The sequence below is a fragment of the Zalophus californianus genome, chromosome 8, assembly GCF_009762305.2.
Source record: "Zalophus californianus isolate mZalCal1 chromosome 8, mZalCal1.pri.v2, whole genome shotgun sequence".
Classification (NCBI taxonomy): Eukaryota; Metazoa; Chordata; class Mammalia; order Carnivora; family Otariidae; genus Zalophus; species Zalophus californianus.
The window spans coordinates 36,581,514-36,603,284 of NC_045602.1; the positions used below are offsets into that span (position 1 = coordinate 36,581,514).

At 41.1% G+C, this 21,771-nt stretch overlaps 1 protein-coding gene across 6 annotated transcripts in view; it reads left to right on the forward strand.

Moving 5' to 3' along the window:
• The window catches only part of ACOXL (acyl-CoA oxidase like), a 357,812-nt gene that overhangs the window by 233,104 nt on the left and 102,937 nt on the right, over positions 1-21,771 (forward strand). For all 6 annotated transcript variants that reach the window (XM_027621418.2, XM_027621416.2, XM_027621417.2 and 3 more), the window contains 2 exons: positions 8,951-9,060; positions 17,255-17,366. In XM_027621418.2, the coding sequence (XP_027477219.1) occupies positions 8,951-9,060; positions 17,255-17,366 (222 nt within the window). The remainder of the gene's footprint in view (positions 1-8,950; positions 9,061-17,254; positions 17,367-21,771) is intronic.

Here is a 21,771-nt window from a genome sequence, read left to right on the forward strand (position 1 = left end):
TGGTCACCAGGAACCCATGAAAAAGAACAAATGTAGGTTTTCTATGACTAAAACAATGTGTTTGTGCCAAGTGAAGGCCAAGGGGCACTATGATGTGCTGCTGAAGGAGGATTTCATAGGCAGAGATTGGAAGGGGAAGGGTCTCAGAGGCATGGGCATAACCCATCCAGAGGAACCCACATGGCCGGGGAGGGCCAAGTTCATGCTGCAGAACAGTCTGCCACATGTTCTTAGGACTGTTGATGTGATTCTCATTAGTTTTATAGTTTTGCTTGTATTTAATTTCATAATTTATAATTGAACGAGAGCCACAAACATAAGGTGTTTGTATCTAGTTAAATGTTTGAACATGTTCAAGTAACATGATTTGAAACAACTTAAGTCAACATTGAGGGTTAAGGAGAATTTTTGTTTTCCTTCCGAAAGGGTTTGTGCCTTACTCAAGATAGAAAACACCATAGGATTTCCTTTCTTAACATTCTCCTCATTAGTACTTATTTATTTAGTCGCAGAGGTAAAACTTCAGTTACTTTCCCTTTTGAATAAAAGAAAATAAGTATACCAGTAATATCTATTCCGACCAACTCCACTGGACATTTTGTTGTTGTTAGGGGGTGGGCTTCAGGAGAGGCTGGACATATGTGCATGTGCGTGTGCATGTGCGTGTGCAGGGAAAGTTGCTGTAAGGGGCAGAGAGGAGCACGTGGAGAGGGGGAGGGAGAGCTGTTGGAAGGCAAGGGTTGGGGGATGGGGCTGAGAAGACCTGGGACAATAGCAGCAGCTCTGCACTGGGGAAGGTGGACAAGCTAGAGTCGGGGAGTTCAACTTGGACCCAGCTGCCAGTGGGGTTAGCAGTCAGGACACAGTTGGCTGCATGTAACACAATATCCACCAATATGGCCTAAACCATAAGAACTTGTGTCATCCTCCATGGTAACCCCAGAGCTGGCTCCGTGGCCTGTCTGCCCTTAAGGCCCAAGCCTCTTTCCGGCATTCAACTCCACTGACATTGGAATGGTTCTGGGGTGGTCTCATCTGCGTCTTAGAGGGCATTCCAGAAACCTTGCCCAGAAGCCCTCAGCTGAATTCCTCTGAGATCCCATTGGCCAAGACCGTGCAGTTTGCCAGTGCCCTAGCTGCATGGGAGCTGGGGGTGAGCACTAGGCATTTTCCACCTCTTTAGTGAGAGAAGGTGTGGGCCAGAAAGCAAAGACTGTGTGGGGGCCAATGGCAGCAAGTCGCAGAGAGCTGACCAGTAGCACCTGTCCTGCAAGGTAGGTATGCTCCTGAGCTGGGCTCCACCACTCAAGGAGAACTGGGCTGGCCACAGGGGGCTGATTGATGAGGTCAGGAAATGGGAAAGGGCAGGGGGGCGGTCAGGGGCCCACTCCCAGGCTCCTTACAGCAGCTGCATGGTGATCCTTAGCACCCTTGATGAGGCCCACAGTGCGGGTTACCAGATCAAGGGTCTTCAGGGCCAGGAAGAGACCCATGTAACTGCAGCAGGCCCCTGAAATCTCAGAGCACTGGGGCAGACGTGGGCCCCGGCCCTTTCTAGGGGGCTGCTGCTGCTTACTTCCCACTGACTGTTGCCTCAAGGGAACATGGGTTCAGGCTTTCCAGAAATTCCAATTTTTCAAGAGAAGAGGAAACACATCATTTGTTCTTAATGTGAAAGGGCGGGCAAGGGGAGGTCAAAGAAAGCATGTCTGTGGGGTACGCTGAGCCACAGAGCCTGGCACTTGGGAGGTGCAGACTTCCTAGCCCTCGCCTGCTTACCTCCTTTGAAAGCTTCTGCTCTAGCAAACATGGCCCCAGAAGCCGATGGATGAGGTTGTACCCATCCCCGGGGAGGAATGAGGAGAGCGGGAAAGCTTTAAGAGTTCCCTTCCTGCAGTCCAGCGCATTCCTGAGAGTTTGCCTGCCAGGCTTCAAGGTTTGAGGCTGACCTCTAGCTGCAGGAAGTCCCCCCATCTGATCTGTCACTACAGAACCTGCAAAGGAGGGGGCTCTGGAAGAAGGCCTCCTTGGAGGCCCGGGTGGAGGCCACAGAGGCCAGGTTTGCCCACACTGATTGTAAAACACTTGGTCTAGCCTCTCTGAGCCCCCACCTGCACCCCAGGCATCATCCGCACCTTGTAAGACTCTTGTAATTACTCCCATCAAGCGCTCGGCGCACAGGAGGGGCTCACTCAAGGCTGTGTCCTGTTGTTGCTTATTCTCCATTTGGTTACAAATTCCATGGTCAATGTGTCCATCATTTTATTTACAGGGTTTCTTTAATAGAGTCCATATTTATATAGAGCTTATTTATATAGCATGAAATAGAGACAAGTTCCTTGTCTCTTGGAGTCCCCCTTTCCACATTTTAAAAGTGGGGGTGATAACCCAGACGCTATAGGGATGTTATAAGGATTAAATGAGAGAACACAGGCAAAGCGTTAACTGTGGTTATTGGCACATATGATGAAAAACTCAGTAATGTTAACTTGTTGCTAGGACAGTGCAGGGCACATAATAGATGCTCAGTAAAGGCTTTGTGGGTGCCTGTGATGCAAGGGGCCTGGTTTGGGCTGGGCCAGGCAAAGGGCTTTCCTTGTAGCTATGGGCAGTGCTTCCACAAGCAGAGTCTAGATCAGGGTGGAAGCAGAAAGCGGGAAGGCTCTGTCCAGCGCCAGAGCAGAAGATTGAGTTGAATCTATGGAAGGAGAGCAAGGCCCAGGTGGGAGAGCCCGGGTGCGGCCCAGGGCCCCGGCAGCTCAGGGTGAGAGCCAGTACATGGCAAGAGCTGCCTGATTTAATGGGGTCCAGGTGCATGGAATGCCGTCTGGCCTCGTGGCTTAAAGATACTTCTAAAGGCAAATCAGTGAGCAGATATGGAAGGAGAGAAGGGGCGGGGTGGGAGAAGGAGGAAGACAGGCAGGGGAGGGGATAAAAAAGAGAGGTAGAGAATGGAAGAAGTGGATAAAGGGTCAGTGGCGACCGGAAGAATTTCCTGTCCTGCTGTCTGTTGCTGCTTAACACACTAGCCGGGCTTCCAAACTCAGTGGCATAAAACCACAAGCACTTCAAGGCGCTCATGGGTTCTGTGGGTCAGGAATTCCGACAGCAGGGATGGCTCATCAGGCAGCCTCCTGCTACTTCACTTCAGCCTCCAGGTCTGCGGCTCTGGCCTGCCACTGGGTTCCCCACGCCCCTGGGCACGGAGTCAGCTCCTAGGGCTGGCAGCCGAGGCTCTCCGCAGCCAGCCCCTGCCAGCTGCACACTCCAGGCGCCCATGCTTCTCCATGCTTGTGCCTGCAGGGTGAAAGCCCTTGTCTCCCCTCCCTAGTTCCTTCTCAGCGGCAGAACTGTCGTCAAGTGTGAGGGGCTTGGCTGCCGGTGCCCCTCCCTGCGCTGCCGCACGCTGCACACAGTGAACTCTGCATTTACCCTCTGTCACCCTCATCCCATTATTCCGTCCTGCTGACTGTCTCCCCAGCACACTGGCTTCTTGCATTCTCTCGGTACCCCCAGTGCCCAGCACAGAGCCTGGCACACAGTGGGTGCAGTGCAGGTGTGCAATTATTAACAGCATGGGCTCTGGGCTTAAGTCCTAGCTCCACCACTTCCTAGCAGTTGTGAGCCTGGCAACTTGCCTAACCTCTCTAGGCCTTAGTTGCCTTTTCTGGGCAACGGGATGATTCTGCTAACAACCCAAAGTTGTCAGGAGGATTCAATTAGTCATTCCACGTAGAGTTTGGAACAGACCGTTAGCCTTAGTAGGTGCTCAAAAAAAAATAGTGGTTGTTACTATTAGGTATTGAACACATGAGTGAACGAGTGGATGAAGCTTATCTGTGCCACTTGAGGGACAGATAATTCTTAGTCATCTCTGTAATCCCCGCTATACTCAATATAGGCAGTAGGTGCCTTGCACACAGTGCGCGCTCCATAAATGTGGGTGGCATGAAGGAAGGAAACCACAGGGTTGTATTTTATTTCCTACTGGGAGGAGACATGGGGAAAATAAGTTAAATTTGATCCAGATTTAACAACAACAAAAAATCAAACCGAAAAACTGACCACTCCTAAGTTCTACTGAGCAGTGCATGAATTTTTGCTGGGCTTACATCACTGCTTTGGATCCGTCCATCCTCCTAAAGTATGAAGTTCAAATCCATGTTTAAGGCCCAACAGTTGCTCAGAGCATTGTACACGTGGGTTTCTGTGTTAAAAGAGCTCTTCCTCGCTTCTCCTCACCTCTCCTGTCCTTCCCTCCCTCCCTCCCTCCCTTCCTACCTTTCTTCTTTTTCTTCTATCCAGGGAATTTTTAAAGGTTCCCCTCAAAGAAATCTCACCTTGATGGGATGTCTAGCACCTAACAGAGGAAAATAGTTAAGGGCTTAGAGAATCACGTCCGCTTGGCTTTTTCTTCAGTCTCATACCCTGAGTGACACCTGAGCTGCCATCAGGAGCCTAGGGTTGCCAGATGTCGATGTAATAGAAACATGGGACATGCGGTGACGTTTGTGTCGGCAGTCCTACTGAGACCCCGAGGGCTAGGTCCAGCCTCATGGGGGGAAACCCGGACAGTCATATGGGACCTCACACTCAGAAGGGCCTGTGCTGGGGTTTAACACTCTGCTCTCAGCATCTTGAAATTCTTCCTAATTTTTGAGCAAGGGGCCCTGCATTTTCACTTAGCACTGGTCTCCAAATGGCATAGCCGGTCATGCCTAGGGCATGATTTGGGCCCCAGTGCCATAAAGTACTGCCACTTTGAGTGGCCCCATTACCCTACGTGGTGCAAGCCTGAGTGCAGCCCCACTTCCTGGCTCATCCTTATTACATAATGGATGATGTCTGGTGGCTTTTCCATAGACACCGTGTTTTCTATTCTAATTGGCTCTCAATATTTCTGTCTTGGCAGCAGATACTACTTGTTAGACTTTTTCATCCAAGTTTCACTGTACCTGGCATAAATCAGTGAAATACTTAGTATGTAGAAATGCTAGTTGCTTCATAGGTGCCTTAAAAAGCCATTTGGGGGCACCTGGGTGGCTCAGATGGTTAAGCGTCTGCCTTCGGCTCAGGTCATGATCCCAGGGTCATGGGATCGAGCCCTATATCGGGCTCCTGGCTCAGCGAGGAGCCTGCTTCTCCCTCTGCCTCTCTCCCTGCTCATACTTTCTCTCTCTGTATCTCTGTGTCTCAAATGAATAAATAAAATCTTAAAAAAAAAAAGCCATTTGACCTAAAAAAAAAAGTAACTTTCATTGATGTTATATAATCAGTGTTGCCTGATGCATATGATATTCATTATAAATGCATGTTTATGATGTCATTCTGCACAATTGCTTAGGCTCATAGTTTCCAAATGTTGGCTGCAGATTAGCGTGATTCCTCCTACAGATGGGATCTTTTTTAAAAGGCAAGCACATGGCTGTTCTGACTACCCAACCCCTAGAGTTCCCTTAAGAAAGGGGCTCCTGAGCAGGTGCACTGGGGATTAATCAAGTATATAGAAGAAAATAAAGAATATTCTTATTTAGAACCAGAGAACTCTGTAAATAACCACAGAAACAACACGACCACAAACAGTCACTTAGAGAGAAATAAGATCACAAGTTGTCTTAAGAAAATCTTGTGTGAGTATTCAAAACACCAGACTTAAATAAGAATGTAATCACTTGCATTGCAAAAAGATAATATTTCTTTCACTTTACAAAATGATCTACTACTGGGTTCATTTTCAAATAATGAAACCTCTACTACAAGTAAAATTGTATTGAATTTCCTGATTTGGGTAATCACTATTGCTGTGTAAGATATCACTCTGGGGGGAAGCTGGGTGATGACTAGATAAAACCTCTCTGTACTATTTTAGGTTTTCAACTTTTTGTGAGTCTATAATTATTTTAAAATAGCAAGTTAAAAAATTGATATATGTATATGTACACACACACACACACACACACACACACAATAGCATATTAGAATGTATTTAGGAGCACATCTGTGAGTGAAAACAAGCACATTTTTGTCGCATGCCCAGTCAAGATTGTGACTGATCTCTTTGCCTCTCTCTGGTCATTTATCAAATAACGTATTGGGTTTAGAGACTGTAATGCCCAAACCCCATGGCAGCTGATAGCTTCAATCATTTAATCTTTTACCAAGGGAGTGTCAACAGCAGGAAATAAACTCACTTTTAAAATGATATTTTCTTGTCTTATGACCTAGAAAAGGAGGAAAGATGCCAAGAGCAAGGAACAAAAAGGAAAGAAAAGGGAGCAAAGATCCAAAATGACTAATCTGCCAGAGCCCCATTTGTCTGTCTTTTCTCTTAAGTTTAATGCCTGAACTGGATTATTACATCATTCTAATTTTAATTCTAGTTAGAGTGAATTTTTTTTTCTGATTTAAGTCGCTTAAATCAGAAAGGTGGAAGTAGTGACAAAAGCTAAAGGAATTATCAAGGAATTGAAGAGATTGGATAAAAAATTGAAAACAGGAAGGGGATTTATTTATTTATTCGTTCATTCATTCAAGAAAGACTCCTCCGCTCTCAACTCTGTGTTGTCCATTGTGTGATGGTGTAAGGATGAGCAAACTGTGACCTCTGGGAGCTTACCTTCTGGACAGTAGAAAGACAAACCAGGAGACAAGTTGCTTTGCTCTAGATCATCAGGCAGCAATAAATGCTATGGAGAAATATAGAGAAAGGTAAAGATATGGAAGGGTGGAAATCAGAGAAAGGAATTTTTAATGCTTGGAATGATGTTGCTCTTGTAACAAGAGGGAGATGGAGTTAAAACCATCATAAATGTAATGGATTCGCAAAAACAGTGTAAATCTTAATCCTAGTGATGTGTCAGTGAAACTTGATGCTATATAATTTTAATTTTAATTCTAGTTAAAATTAGTTAATCTCCCCCCGTTGCTGGGAGTGTTTTGATTTTTACACTTATTTCATATAGCAGCAGGCTTAAAAATATTCACATCCTTTGACCCATGATACTGTACTGTCATTCTTTTTTTTTTAAGATTTTATTTATTTATTTGAGAGAGAGAGAACCGAGGAGGGGAGAGGCAGAAGGAGAGGGAGAAGCAGGCTCCATGCTGAGCGCAGAGACCAATGCGGGGCTCGATCCCACAGCCCCGAGATCATGACCTGAGCAGAAATCGAGAGTCAGATGCTTAACCAACTGAGCCCCAAGGCGCCCCTGTACTGTGATTCTTAAACATATTAGACCTAATGCCCTCTTTTTTATAAAAAATATTTTGTAATACCACCTTTACTATCCTGAAATGAAATCATGGATAATATAACTTAATAATTTCAAGAATTCAAGACAATACTTCAAAGAAACAAAAGGAATTTATAATAAACATAACAATATAGAGGACAATGCCTGCGTGGGATTACCATGGCAACCTCCAGCAGACTGCAGCCCCTGGTTAGGAACCTGTCATAACTGGGAACATCACACCAGCTTGCATGTCACTGGTCTAAAGCAAGTCCTTTGGCCTTCTCTAACTTTAGGGGGCAGGGGAGCTTAAGCCTTCCATAGGCTTGGATGGGAAGAACCTTAAAACTTTGGTGTAACTGAGTTAGGCTCTGGGCTATCAGTTGGCTATATGGGTTTGAGTACGTGGATTTGGGCAGGAAACTGGATGTGGCACAGTCCTCTGCAGATTGAGACTGTCCCATGCATTGTGTGACTGGCTCTTCCCAGCACTGCCAATAAAGTCCCCCTAGGCAAATATGCCTTGACAAGTTTCCAGGATCCCTCTTAGAGGCAGGGTGGCCCTTTATAAGGATCTTTGCATCAGTTGGGTTCATGAGATTTATTCTTAGGTAATAACCAAAAAAAAAAGGGGGGGGGGACAATGAATGCTGTTTGAATATATTGATATCAAAGTAATTAATGACAGTATAAAATTGGAAACAAGCTAAATATCTAAGTGAATGGGAATGTCTCATTAGCTATGATGGTTCTAAACAAAAATATTATACAGCCATTAAACAGATAACTAGAATGAGAGACAGCAATGTGAGCCAAAAATGTCATTTATGATATACTGTTGATTGAAAGTATATATAACATTTTATATAATCTCTATAAAAACATCAATGTATCTGAAACAAAGAAGGAAATATTCTAAAGTTAGTTTTGTATGTGACTGAATCAACTATTTATTACTATGTAACAAACCACCCCAAAATGGAGTAACTTAAAACAACACACAATTGTTAGCTCATGGTTGTGCGGGTCAGCAGTTTGGGCTGAGCTCATAGGGGGTCATCCCTCTGCCACCCAAGCCTGGGCCCACTCGCACCATGGCGGTCAGCTAGAGGCTTGGGAGGCAGGTTGGTCCAAGGTGGTCTCACAGACATGGCTAGCACTTGCTGCCAACTGTCAACTGGGCCTCTGTGTGTAGCAGGCTAGACATGCACATCTTCTTTAAACCAAACCAGAAAAGCATGCAGATTTAGGACCAAATTATAACTCTAAAGCTGCCGACGAGAAGATTGATGGAGCTTGTTGTATGTATACAATTTAATACTGTTCCCCAAAGGCGTTATCAACCATAGAATATTAGAAGCAAAAAAGAAAACAGACCATCCATCTATCTGGTTCAGGGAAGGCAAATAGGTTTTATTTGAAGTGTCAGCTAGAATACTGGGTCCCAGGACTGGCCTTAGAGGCTGATGTCTCAGGTGGGAGAGAGCAAGCAGTAAGTAGTTAGCTGGTTAGTCAAGTTGGCCATGGGGGAGGGATTGACAGTGGTAGTGGAAGCACCACACATTTGCCATGGCAGAGGCCTCCGGAAGGATATTTGATTCCTTCCAAGGACTTTGCTAGAAGCAACTGGACCTTATCTGGCTACAGCATTTCAAGACACTCTAACACTTTTTTACATTCTTGACAAAGGACTGACAAATGATAAACTGTCTGCACAGGTTGTGGTGCGGGAACTGCTGGCTCAATACACCAAAGAGCATAAAGAGAAGCCACTTTTCAGCTGGCTCCGAAACTGTGCTGAGTCTGGGAGTGACAAGCTGAGAACCAGGTACGTCATTGCTTAGGCTGGCACCACCCTTGGCCCTCAGTGTCTTACTACTGGGCCTGAGCGCATGGAGCCTTGTCATGGCACAACTCACTCTTGTTGAAATTTTAAATATTCCATATACACAAAAAGTACATGAATTATGTAGCATCGGCGATCATGCCCCCACTCCCCCAACTGGAGAACCAGAACATTGCTAATTCTGTTCTTATTCTACTCCTGTTCCTTCTTTATTGTGTGTTCATATTCCAAACACTAGAGATTTTCATTCCCAAAGCCCCATGAGGTAGGTTATTATTTCCATTTCACAGATGAGACTGAGGCATAAAGGTTAAGTATTTTGCCCAAGGTTATGCACTAGTGAGCCACAGAGCTAGGATTTGATCCCAGGTGGTTTGGCTTCAGGATCCATGCTTGTGCTTGTTTTTATTGATTTTTTAGTATTGTCTTTAGGCTTGATAAATAAGGGGTAATGTATGTGGTATGCTTCCTGTTGTCACTCTATTTTGTTTCTAAGATTCATCTGAGTTGTGGTATGTGTAGATGAAGAACAGTTCTCTTTGTTTATAATATTTCATCGTGTGTATATGCCCCAATTTACTTACCCATTCTAATCTCCAATATCAGTGGACATTTGGGTTGTGTTTTTGATATTTGGCACAAATCTCTTATGGAAAATCTTGGACATTCTCTGGGGAATATGTCTAAGAGTTTCTACAGGGCCTTCAAATTTAGTTGCTGTGACTCAGAATAAGAAATAAATTTTACATCAACCACTGACGCCCACACATCCATAGAGCCCCCGCCTCCACACACACCTAGCAGACACCACTGGAGCAAACATCTCACGAAACAATGCTTAGCCTATTACTCGTGATGGTCTGTGATAATTTTCAATTGTTGTTTTTTTCAAAAACACTGATCTCAATCCTTTAAACTGATTTTATGACCCATTAGTGATTTGCAGTGTGTTGCTGTTGTATATATTACCTAGGAGTGAGATTGCTGTGTCGTGGGGTACGCCAACGTTCAACTTCACTAGATAGTAACAAATTATCTTTCGAAGTCACTGTACAAATTTATACCTTCACCAGCAGCGTGTGTCCTGTGGAACCGGCATCCTCACCAACACATGGTTTTATCAGTCTTAATTTTTTCAGTACTGTATGTGTATATACGTATGTATAAAGATCTCTCACTGTGACTTTAAATTGCATTTGCCTTATTACTGTTAAAGTTGAAAATGCTTTCACAAGTTTATTTGCCACTTATATTTCCTCTCATTTGAAATGCCTGTCCATGGGTTGTGCCAATTTTTCTTTTTCTTTTTTTTTATTAGTACTGATCTTTTTTTTTTTTTCCTATCCTTTGTTGTTACAGATGTTACAACCTACCTTCTACAAGTCTGTGCCTTGTCTTATATTTTCTTTATGGTGCCTTTTAACATAAATTCTTAAATTATAGTGGAATTTACAATCTTTTATACTCCACACTTACTCTATCTTGTCTACAAGATAAATATATAAAATATATGTATTATATATATATACTTTATATATAAAAATATTTTTTTGAAGTTTGAGAGTTTCACCTCTCACATTTAGTTCTTGAATCCATTAGAAATTTTTGTCTGTAGTGTGAGGAAGGGATCAAATTTCATTTTTTTTTCTCCCTAGGGATTGTCAGCTGTTCCAGCACCATTTACTGAATAGACTGTCCTTTACTAGTGATCTGCAGTGCCTGCCCTGGCACTCACATTAATTTCTATTTCGGGGTTACTTTGTTCCTACCCAGTTTGTGTATCCTAATCCAACAATACACTGTTGCAATTACACTAGGTTTATAATTATTATATTATATTATATCTAAAATGTAATTCAGAGTTGTGTTGGCTATTCTGGGTCCTTTGCACTTCCATATAAGTTTTGGAATCAGTTTGTTAAGTTTCTTAAAAAAAAAAAACCCTGCCGACACAAAAGGAAAATATTCTATGACTGTGGTTTTATTGAGGTATGTAGGGTAGTCAAATTCAAAGAGACAGGAAGTAGAAAATGGTTACCCGGGGGTGGGAGGAGGAGAGAAGGGAGTGTTATTATTTAGTGGGGACAGCATTTCAGGTTGGGAAGATGAAAACGTTCTGGAGATGGATGGTGGTGATGGTGGTACAATAGTATGAATGTGCTTAATGCCATTGAACTGTACTCTTAAAAATGGTTAAAATGGTAGATTTTATGTTATATATATTTTACCACAATATTTAAAAATTGTAATTTTCTTTGAAAGTGTATCAAATCTATAGATTTGCAGAAAAATTGACATATATACATATATATAAAACTGATGCTTGTGTCAAGAATTTTAATCTAAATGTTTTCTAGAAATCTAGAATTTTGTCTATACATAATATATCCTTTGATAGATTTATTTCTAGGTACTTTATGATTTTGTTGTTGTAAAAGGAATACTTTTAAAAAATTATGTTTTTGTTGTTGCCCATTTATTATATCGTTCACTTTTGTATATAAACCTCACCATAAAAAATAATTTCTTCTGTGTGTATAGATTCTTTTTTCCATACACAATCATACCATCTGCAAATGATGACTTTTTATTTCTTTCTTTCCACTTGCTATTCCCTTTTATTCTTTTTCATGTAGAAGGTATTCTTTGGTCTTATTCCTGGTTTTAAAAAGAATTAGCTTAACATTTCACTACTAAGAATGATGTTTGCAAAAAGAAAGAAAGAATGATGTTTTTGATAGACACATGTTAACTTCCTAAAGAAGCTCCACTTGTTATTTTAAACATATTTTTGTCATTACTAGGTGATGAATTTTCCTGCAAATGATTTTTTGCTTCTATTGAAATGTTATATTTCTTCTGTAGTTTGTTCATGTGATAAATAACCCTCGTAAATCTCTTAATGTTAAACTACTCTTGCATGCTTGGGAAGCATTCAATTTTGCTATGCTGTGTTGTCATTTTTCTGTTTTCCTGAGTTTGGCTTGCTAGTGTTGTTTTTAGGGTTTTTGTTTACTTATTGGCCTACTGTTTTCCTTTCTTGTAGTTCCCTGATTTCAATTTATATCAAGTTTTACTGGTTTCACAAAGATATTTTGGGAGTAGTTTCTTATTTTGTGGGAGAATTTGATAAGTTATCTGAAAACTATCTGGGCCTGGGGGAATATTTAAACTACTGATTCAATTGCACTTGACCCTTGAACAACACGGGTTTAAACAGCACAGGGCCACTTACATATGGATGGACTCCCTTCAGTAAACCCAGTACAATACTGTAAATGTATTTTCTCTCCCTTATGATTTTCTTAATAACACGTTCTTTTCTGTAGCTTACGCTACTATAAGAATACAATATATAATACATACAACATACAAAATATGTGTTGACTGTTTTTGTTATTGATAAAGCTTCCAGTCAAGAGTAGGCTATTTGTAGTTGAATTTTGGGGAAGTCAAAAGTTATATGCAGATTTTTTCTTGCACAGGAGTCAGCCCCCCCCCCCCCCAATGTTCAGGAGTCAACTGTAGTTTAATTGTTCTAAGACCATTTAGGCTTTCTCTTCTTGTGTCAGTTTTCATAAATAATATTTTCTAGGAATTGATTATTTGGATTTGAATTTATTGGTATAAGGTTTTTCATACTATGCTCTGATTATCTTTTAAACTGCTGCTAGATCTGTAGTTATGTCCCGTTTGTCATTCCTAAATTTATTTCTTACACTTTTTCTCTTCTTTATTATTGCTTAATCTTACTGGATATTTGTCTGTTTTTTTGTTTGTTTTTTTAAACAAGCAGCTTTCCTCTTTGTTGATCTTCTCTTTGTTTTTTACTTCATTGATTTATGATCATAAATATGTTGTTTCCTTTATTCTATTTTTAAGAGGTTTATTGTGGCTTTTAAACTTTTGTGTATTTTTTAAATTGTTATTTTTATTTGGAGGCGGATTATTGGTCTCCATAAGCAAAATGTGTTGAACTAATTTCCAAGGAAATATTAGACAATGTCATCTTACAATCTTGATTAAAAACATGGGAAACACAATAAATAATAGTGTGTGGGACTTTTCATATCTGTTGGCATAAAATAAAATTAGGAAATCTGTAGTCCTTTTTTCTTTTTTTTCTTTTTTTACTACTGCCCAGGTTCCTGTTTATTCAGACTGTAGTCTATCTTTTTTTTTTTTTTTTTTTTTTTTAGTGGCAGGGAGGGGCAGAGGGAGAGAGAGAGAATCTTAGCAGGCTCCATGCCCAGCATGTAGCCTGATGTGGGGCTCGATCTCACAACCCTGAGATCAGGACCTGAGCCAAAATCAAGAGTCAGACGCTTACCTGACTGAGCCACCAAGCGCCCCCAACCACCATCTATCTTAAAGCTCGAAAACATCAACTCCCATATTCTAGGACTGTTTCAATTAAGTCTCTGTTAGTTGTGATGTCTCAATTTGTCCTTGCATGCTCTACAAAGTCAGTACATCTTTTTAATCTGTCTAGCTCTGAACGAGCATTGTGTAGTACTGTTAGCTTTCCCCCAATTTATTAGTTTGAAAAATTTCCAACATATAAGGAGTTGAAAGAACAGTACAATTCCCATCAGAATCAGTTCCATCCATTCAGGAAACTTGTTCCCAAATTGGCAGCAAATCATCTGCCCTTTCATTTCTTTTCCAGATAGCAGAGCAGGGCTTGCTTCCATCATTTTGAAAGCAAAACCCCTCACCCATATGCAAATCTATATTCCTAGCAAATTTTCCAGGGTAGACTTGAGATGTGCCAAAGGCAGTATTCCAATTGTAAATATTTGGAAAGTTCCAGTCCATTTTTTTTTTTTTGTCTGTTATTAAACTCCGAAACAGTACACATCTCTCCCCCACACATCCAGGTTTTACTGATTCAGTCTGTCTGTGTTTATCTACTTAAGTCCCAAAACCTTGCTGTGATTTTTATGTATATTGAGAAAAACCTTTTCATCCAACGTGTTTCCAGTGTATGGGGCACTTCTCTAGGCACTGGCGACACAGTAGTGACTGTGGGCTCACAGGCCTATGGAGCTTATAGTCAAGTAGAGCTGTCGGATGGCAGTCATACCGACCACTCATGAGAGAAGGTCCCATGAGCAAGTGGGGGCATGAAGAAAGATGGGCTGAGAACTTCCCGGTGCCCTGAAATGCCTCCAAGTAGGCTGTCATTTGTGTAGACACCCAGAAACTACCCCTTCATGTGGACTATGGGAGGAATTGGTGATGGTACTGAGAAGTCTTCAAGAGACTAGGGGAGGGAGGCAGGGCTTGGCTCTGAGCGGGGCTGTGCCTGGTTCTGCAAACAGCTCCATCTATCTTGTCCTTTCTTGCCCTGATGAGTGCTGCTCTCCCCCTCAACCACGGGGCTGCCACTGGAGCTCTGGCTGCTCTCATCACTCCACGGATCCTTAGGAGACTGTGGGAGTTGAGGAAAGTGAAGATTCTGCATTATACTTGAATGTTTTGCCATAGTATATTACGAACATTTTCCAGTATTGAGCAAAATTAAAGGAATTTTAGTGAATATTTAAACACCCACCATCTAGATTCTACTATTAACCTGTTACTGTGCTTGTTACATCCCATATATATTCATGCATCAATTCCTTAACACACCCATCAATTCATCTTTTTTTCTCTGATGCATTTCAAAGTAAACAGCGGACATCAGCATACTTTCTAAATAATTCAGCACGAACATCATTAACTAGAGTTCAAAATTTGGCTATATGTTTTTTCTTCTTATGTAGAATTTACATACAATGAGATGCATAACTCTTAAGTGTGCATTCACTGAATTTTAACAAGTGTGTGCACATGTATAACCGAAACTCTTGTTAATTTATAGGTCATCAGCATCACTCCAGAAAGTTCTATTATGTCCCTTTTCAGTCAGTTCCTGTGACCACCACCCCAGATGCAGTCACTAATCTGATACTTTTCTACCACAGATTAGTCTTTCCTGTTTTAGAATGTTATACAAGTGGAACTGTACGTATGTACTGTTTTGTAGCTGGCTTATTAACATGGCATAATGCTTTCTGAGATTCATTCATGTTGTCGTGTGTAGTTAGCTTGTTCCTTTTTATTGCTGAGTAGTAGTCTATTTTATGGATATACTAGGATTTGCTTTCCATTTTCTTATTGATGGAGAGACACTTGGAATGTTTTCAATGTTTCACTCTTCCAAGTAGATCTACTGTGAATATTCATATGCAAGCCTTTTTGTGAATATATGTTTTTATTTCCCTAAGGTGAATAGTTGGAGTAGAATTGTTGGGTCATAGGGTATTTGGTTTTTTTTTTAGCTTTATGAGAAACTATGAGAACTTTTTCCAAAGTGGTTTTGCCATTCTACACCTCATCCACAAGTACGAGAATTCTGGTTGCTCTGTATCCTTTCAACATTTGATGATGTCAGTATATTTAATTTTAGTCATTTTGGTGGGTATATAATACTGCCTCACTGTGGTTTTCATTCACATTTCTTTGATGACTAATGATGTGCATTTGAATTTAAATTTAGAGTCATTTTGACCTTCTTGTAACATACAAAGAGGTTGCCTTTAGCGATATTCCTACTTTTAACAGAATCTGCACAGTCTTCTATGCTGGGTGAGTTACTAAAACTACGTGATGTGGCCATGCTTGGCATGTGACTCATGATAGGGTGGGTGGATGAGATCCAATTCGTGTAGCACACGAAGTTCACAACCTCAGGTGGACAGTATTCTACAGTAAACATTCCAAAAAAGATAGTTTCTAATAAAAAAATTCACAGTCTCCAGGCTTCCTAGTAACAGTCTCTGGAATGACTGAAACATACTTTTCAATAAAATATGACAGTTCTTTACACTTTGTGTTAAATAGACTAGGACAGAAATTCAACCTTCTAAAGGTTCAGAATAAATACAGATATAATTTAAATTTCCTGGTACTTAGTATGTAAATGACCTCCTATCTTTCCTGTACATGGAGGGCAATTATTAATTCAGTGCTTGGCATTTTCAAAAGCGTGGTGTCAATTGCTTCTTAATGTTTCTCTTGTGGCTTCTGATTGAGCAACAACTGCTACTTGTGGGTTTAATTTTAATTAATGAGCATCTAAATTATTTGGGTCTTATGATAACTTACTTCCCAAGGATATGGGGCAAGGGGAGGGCAAAGGGGTGGCTAAGCTATGGGAAACCCAAAGTGTAAATTAACCCCTTTGCTGTCTATCTAAATGGAAGTTTCATGGGGCAGGGTAGGTGGGAGGCGTGCAAAATTAGCACAAAAGACAGAGCCATATATTGAAAAACCCATAGGGTTTTAAGGGAGACTCAGGTGTTTTGAGTCTCTTTGTGCCTAAGTCTCTTAACTTCCCTATGCCTCAGTTTCCTCATTTCCAGATGGGGAAGATGGAATGTACTGCCTGCTGAAGAGAGTCATTTTCTCTGCAGAACACTCTACCCTGCGCTTGCCCACGGCCCTCTCATTGCCCTCTGGGGCTCCTTTTCCCTTAAATACAGGTGTCCCCTAAGACAAAACCTGAGCCTGAGCGTGTTCTGCCCATGTGACCTTGAGCAGGTTGCTGAAACTTGCTGAGCCCCAGTTTCCCAAACTATACATTGAATAATTACGGTATCTGCATCATAGAATTACTGAGATTGTTGAATAATGCACAGCAGTAATAAGCACAGGTCCTGATACATTATGTATTTAAGAAATAATATTCATTGACAAATACTTTGTGATGGATGTATTTAGTTACTAATATTCATTTGTAATCATTATTATAACAAATGCCGAACAATGGTTGAGAAAATTATTACAAACCCAGTGGATGGAAATTATATAGATCTTAATGAAGAAAAACTATGAAATATTGAATAACTACCTATAATACAATAGGAAATGAAAAAAGCAGGAAACCCAAGTTATCTTTATACCACAAGGACAACCACATAGGATCAATTCAAGCCAAGCATTCATCAGAAAAATCCTGAAAGAAGCATGAATATAGCGAGTGAGAGATGTGAAGGGCTGAATTGTACTTACACTGCTTTTCTATTGGAAGAAAATTCTTTTTGACAGAACAGGCCCTGTCTGTTTTTTTCACATGGAATTCTTTGGTGAAGACAAAATAATAATAATGGTCACTGTGTTTTTCCTTCAGCTTCCTGGCGTTTAATGTGGACACAGTCGATAATCTTGCCTTTCTGTTGAAAGCAGTGAATTTTCGTGAAAGGGTTCTTCAGCGGAGTTTGGTGGCCAGAATTTATTATAAGGTAAAGATACATTGTGTTTTTTCTTTTTGACATGTGTTTAAGGCATATTCTTGCAGGTGAACGATCTGCTAAATGTAGTAGAGGATGAGTCAGGGTAATTACAAGCTTCTGGAAATGGTTAGAGTTCCTACAGGGCATTTGTATGACAAGACAGTCCTGGTTGCTTTGCAGGCCTGATGCTACTGTTTAACCCTTTGTATTGTCGTTTAGAATTCTGCCCGCAAGCCATCATTGGGCTGCCATGGGAGTTGATGAGTGGAGTAATTTTTAGCCCTTATTGGAACTGAAAAATCATTGTCTATGTGTATAATGAATACATTGTTCTTTGGGGGGAAAAGGTACATCAGGCATATACAAAAAATAACCATTCGATTAGCCTGAGATGTACTCTCTTTCCTATTAAAACACCCATGACACTCTGCAAAAACATAAAACCTTATATTAACATTGATAGAAATCTAGAAGGAAGTTTACCAAGTGCCAGTGGGGCTGGTGTGGGGAAACATCCCCCACCTCGGCAGTGTTTCATTTTCTAATCCCAGGATGAATAGACAAAAAGACTCTGAGAGAAGGTTTTACTTAGCCCACTCTCTGTCCAGGCTCAGGGGTTCAGGGCTATTGTAACATGAAAGCAGACCACTGCTCCCCTTCTGGATGGGAATTAGGTTCCAAGGGGGCCAGAATTGGGCCCCATGCAACTCCCCTCCTTTAATTCATCTCTGTTATACTGACTCTAAGATTACTCCTCCTAGTACAACCACAGAGCGAGTAGAAGGGGAGAGGATGGATATAGCACATGAGGATGGGTAATCTCTTAGGAAATGCTCTGGGAGCAGAAAGTGGTCAAGGTCCATGCTGGTGGGACAGAGGCCAGACTGATGAGTACCTGGAGGCTGGGCCAGGGTTGTACCAATCAGTCCATCCTCCAGGTATGGATGTGCGGTGAGGACCTGCCAGACACCGGGGGCACATCCTAGTGGGTTTAGTCACTCTGAGCTACCTGCCCTTGTCAAACATGGAGCCAGTCAAAATAAGAGAAGGGTGTAATCACAGGCAAAAATGCTAGAGATGCACTAGTGAGCAGAATTAACAATGGATAAAATGTAGTCTGTGAACTAGCTTTCCTAGACTGTGGAAGAAAAGGATAAAGATGAAATGGCAAGAGATGATTATAGACACAGAGTGAAAATAGCAGAAATCCAACCTATGTGTAATAAATATTCCTGAAAATGCTGGAACAAGAGGAGCAGAAATAAAAATCGCAGACATAATAGAAAAATATTTTCCTTAGTATAAAAAAATCAAAATGTTGATAGAAAAAAATATCCATACTTGGATATAGCCTGCAAATCTAGCATAAAAAGATTATCATATAAGCACCCAGACACAAAAGAATAGTTTACCAATAAAGGGGAAAAAATAAGGCTAACCTGTCTTTATTCACCAACTCCAAATGGAGTAATATCTCCTTCTCTAAAGGGGAAATTTCATGATCTAAGCATACTATTCCAAGCCAAATTTAATTCATGAGTGTAGGTGGTGGAATGATATTTTCAGATACCTAAGAATCAGGAACAATTTTACTCATTTGCCCTTTCTTAAAAATTATTCAAAATTTAAAAATATAAGACATTTTAAAAAAATCAAAATTATTAACTCAAACATAAGGAAGTCAAGGTATAAAAGGATCTGTGGTCCCCCTAAATCCAACCAGTAAGTATGTGTTTTTAAAAAATGGTTACAAAGTTCAGGGGCACCTGCGTGGCTCATTGGGTTAAGCATCTGACTCTTGATTTCGACTCAGGTCATGATCTCAGGACCGTGAGATCCAGTCCAGTGTCAGACTCTGGGCTCAATGGAGAGTCTGCTTGAGATTCTCTCTCCCTCTGCCTCTGTCCTTCCCCCCACTCATTCTCTCTCTCAGATAAATAAATAAATCTTTAAAAAATAAAAAAAAATATTATAAATGCTTTTTGGGAAAAAGATGAATTAAAAAACTTGACTCATTGGTTTTATAATAGATTGGGTTTATAATATATTTTAAGGTAAGATAGAAGCTAGAGTAAAAACATGCTCAGTTTCTTACTTTAATTGCAGGGTGGGCAAAAGACATTGTTTTGTCCTGACTTTGATCATTAAAGAAAGTTAGATTAAAATGCATTTCATTACACTAAAAGTTAACAAGATTACCAAACACAGGATGCCTGTTATCCAAATCGCTGGAGAAGACACAGCAGAGATAAATAAGTTACCAGAAGTTTGTGTAATCAGGGGCAGAGCGAGGAACAAATCAGAAAGCATGTTCTCAGAGGCCTCAAAGATTCTCCAGTGCTGCTTCTTTAGATATGCCTACCTCATGGCTGGGGGCTGTTTTAAGAGGGCTTCTTGGTTTGAGAATTTCTTTAGGATTGCTACCCAAAATCTGTGTCCTGCCCATTATGACATCCCCTTGGACTCTTGTCGAATCTGGCTAAGTACAAGTCCCCTCCCCCGGCCCTAAGAGATTAACAATTTGGTCTTCAACTGCACTAATCTGGTAATTCCTTGGAAACAACTTTTCCATTACAATATGATCCCTAACTTCAATCCACAATAAACCATGGAGAGGTGTCTTCTGCTACATTTCCATCTTAGAGAGACAGAAATCCCTCCAGCTTCCACCTCTAAAATGTAGAGCATTAGATTTAAAATGGGCTATAAAGTAAAGTTTCAGTTCTCCTAATGAAATCATAGACTCTTAGTTTAGAAACAAATCTAGTCGTATGCGTTTTATATAGAAAAAATCTAATTGTGTATATATTGATATATAGTTATATACATCAGAACAAAAATGACTTTTTTAGGGGTGCTTGGGTGGCTCAGTCGTTAAGCGTCTGCCTTCAGCTCAGGTCATGATCCCAGGGTTGTGGGTTCGAGCTCCGCATCGGGCTCCCTTGCTCTGCGGGAAGCCTGCTTCTCCTCCCCCACTCCCCCTGCTTGTGTTCCCTCTCTCTATCTGTCAAATAAATAAATTAAAAAATCTTAAAAAAAGAAAAGAACAAAAATGATTTTTTAAAAAAACACAGATTGGGCAATAGTAAGATATTTTCAGATATCTTTCAGAGGATTGGTGTATTAGTCTGCTTGGGCTGCCATAACAAAATACCACAGATTGGTGGGCTTAAATGATAAGAATTTATTTCCTCATAGTTCTAGAGGCTACAAGTCCGAGACCAAGGTGTCAACAGGGTTGGTCTCCTCTGAGGTTTTCTCCATGGCTTGCAAATGTCTGCCCTCTTGATGTCTTTTCACATGGTTCTCCCTCTGTGCATGCCCTGCCTGGTGTCTCTTCCTCTTCTAAGGATACCATTCAGACTGGATTAGGGCCCCACCCTAATGGCCTCGTGTTAATTTAGTCTCCTCTTTAAAGACTTTATCTCCGAATATGATTACAATCTGAGTTGCAGGAGATTGGGACTTTCAAGTATGAATCTTGGAGTACACACAATTCACCTCATAACAGTTAGTGATATTGATCTTTAAAAAAAAATTCAAAAGTATGAAACAGTACACAGCCAAATTGATGACACCATAACTGTGAACTTCCGTGTGCCAAATAACAGATATCCGTGGTAGCCAGCTTCCAACATAGCCCTCAGGAATCTTTACCTCCTGCTATTGTGAAGTCCTTTCCCATATTGTACCAGAATTGGTCTGTGCGACATACAGCGGAAGTGATAACATGTCCTCTCTGAGATGAGATGATTAAAAAAACATGGTGACTTCCATGTTGCTCACTCTTTCGCTCTCTCTTGGATTACCCATCGTGTGGGAAACCTTGTCATAAGCATGCCCTATGGAGAGGCCCCTGAAGTAAGGAACTGAAGCCTCCTACAAACAACCACATGAGTGAGCTTCGAAGTGTACCCATCATCTGGGGTCAGAGCCTCCGAGATTGCAAAACCCGGGCAGTGGGTCGCTTGCCGACTTGCAGCCTGGAGCTACGCTGAACCCCAACTACCCTGCTAAGCAGCTTCTGCGTTCCTGACTGTCAGAAACTGTGTGAAAAATGAGTGTTTGGCTTTAATCTGTTAAATCTGGGGGCAACGTGTTTACACAGTAACAGATACCTAACACAGATCTGGGCACCTCAAGCTAGGTGATGATGTAACAAAAACTCAAAATGTGGGTGTGGCCTTGGAACTAGGTGGTGAGCTTTGAGAAGAATTTTAGCGGAAGCCTGAAATGCCTTGAAGAAATTGTTCATAGAAGACTTCGGAGCTTTGCTAAAGCTGTGGGTGAGGACTTGCAGGACTTGAGTAATTATTGGAAACTAGAGGAAGGGAGATTCTAGCTATGTAGGGGCAGAACTTTAGCAACACTCTTGCCTGCAGTTACATGGAAAGTAGAAAATGTACCTCATCAA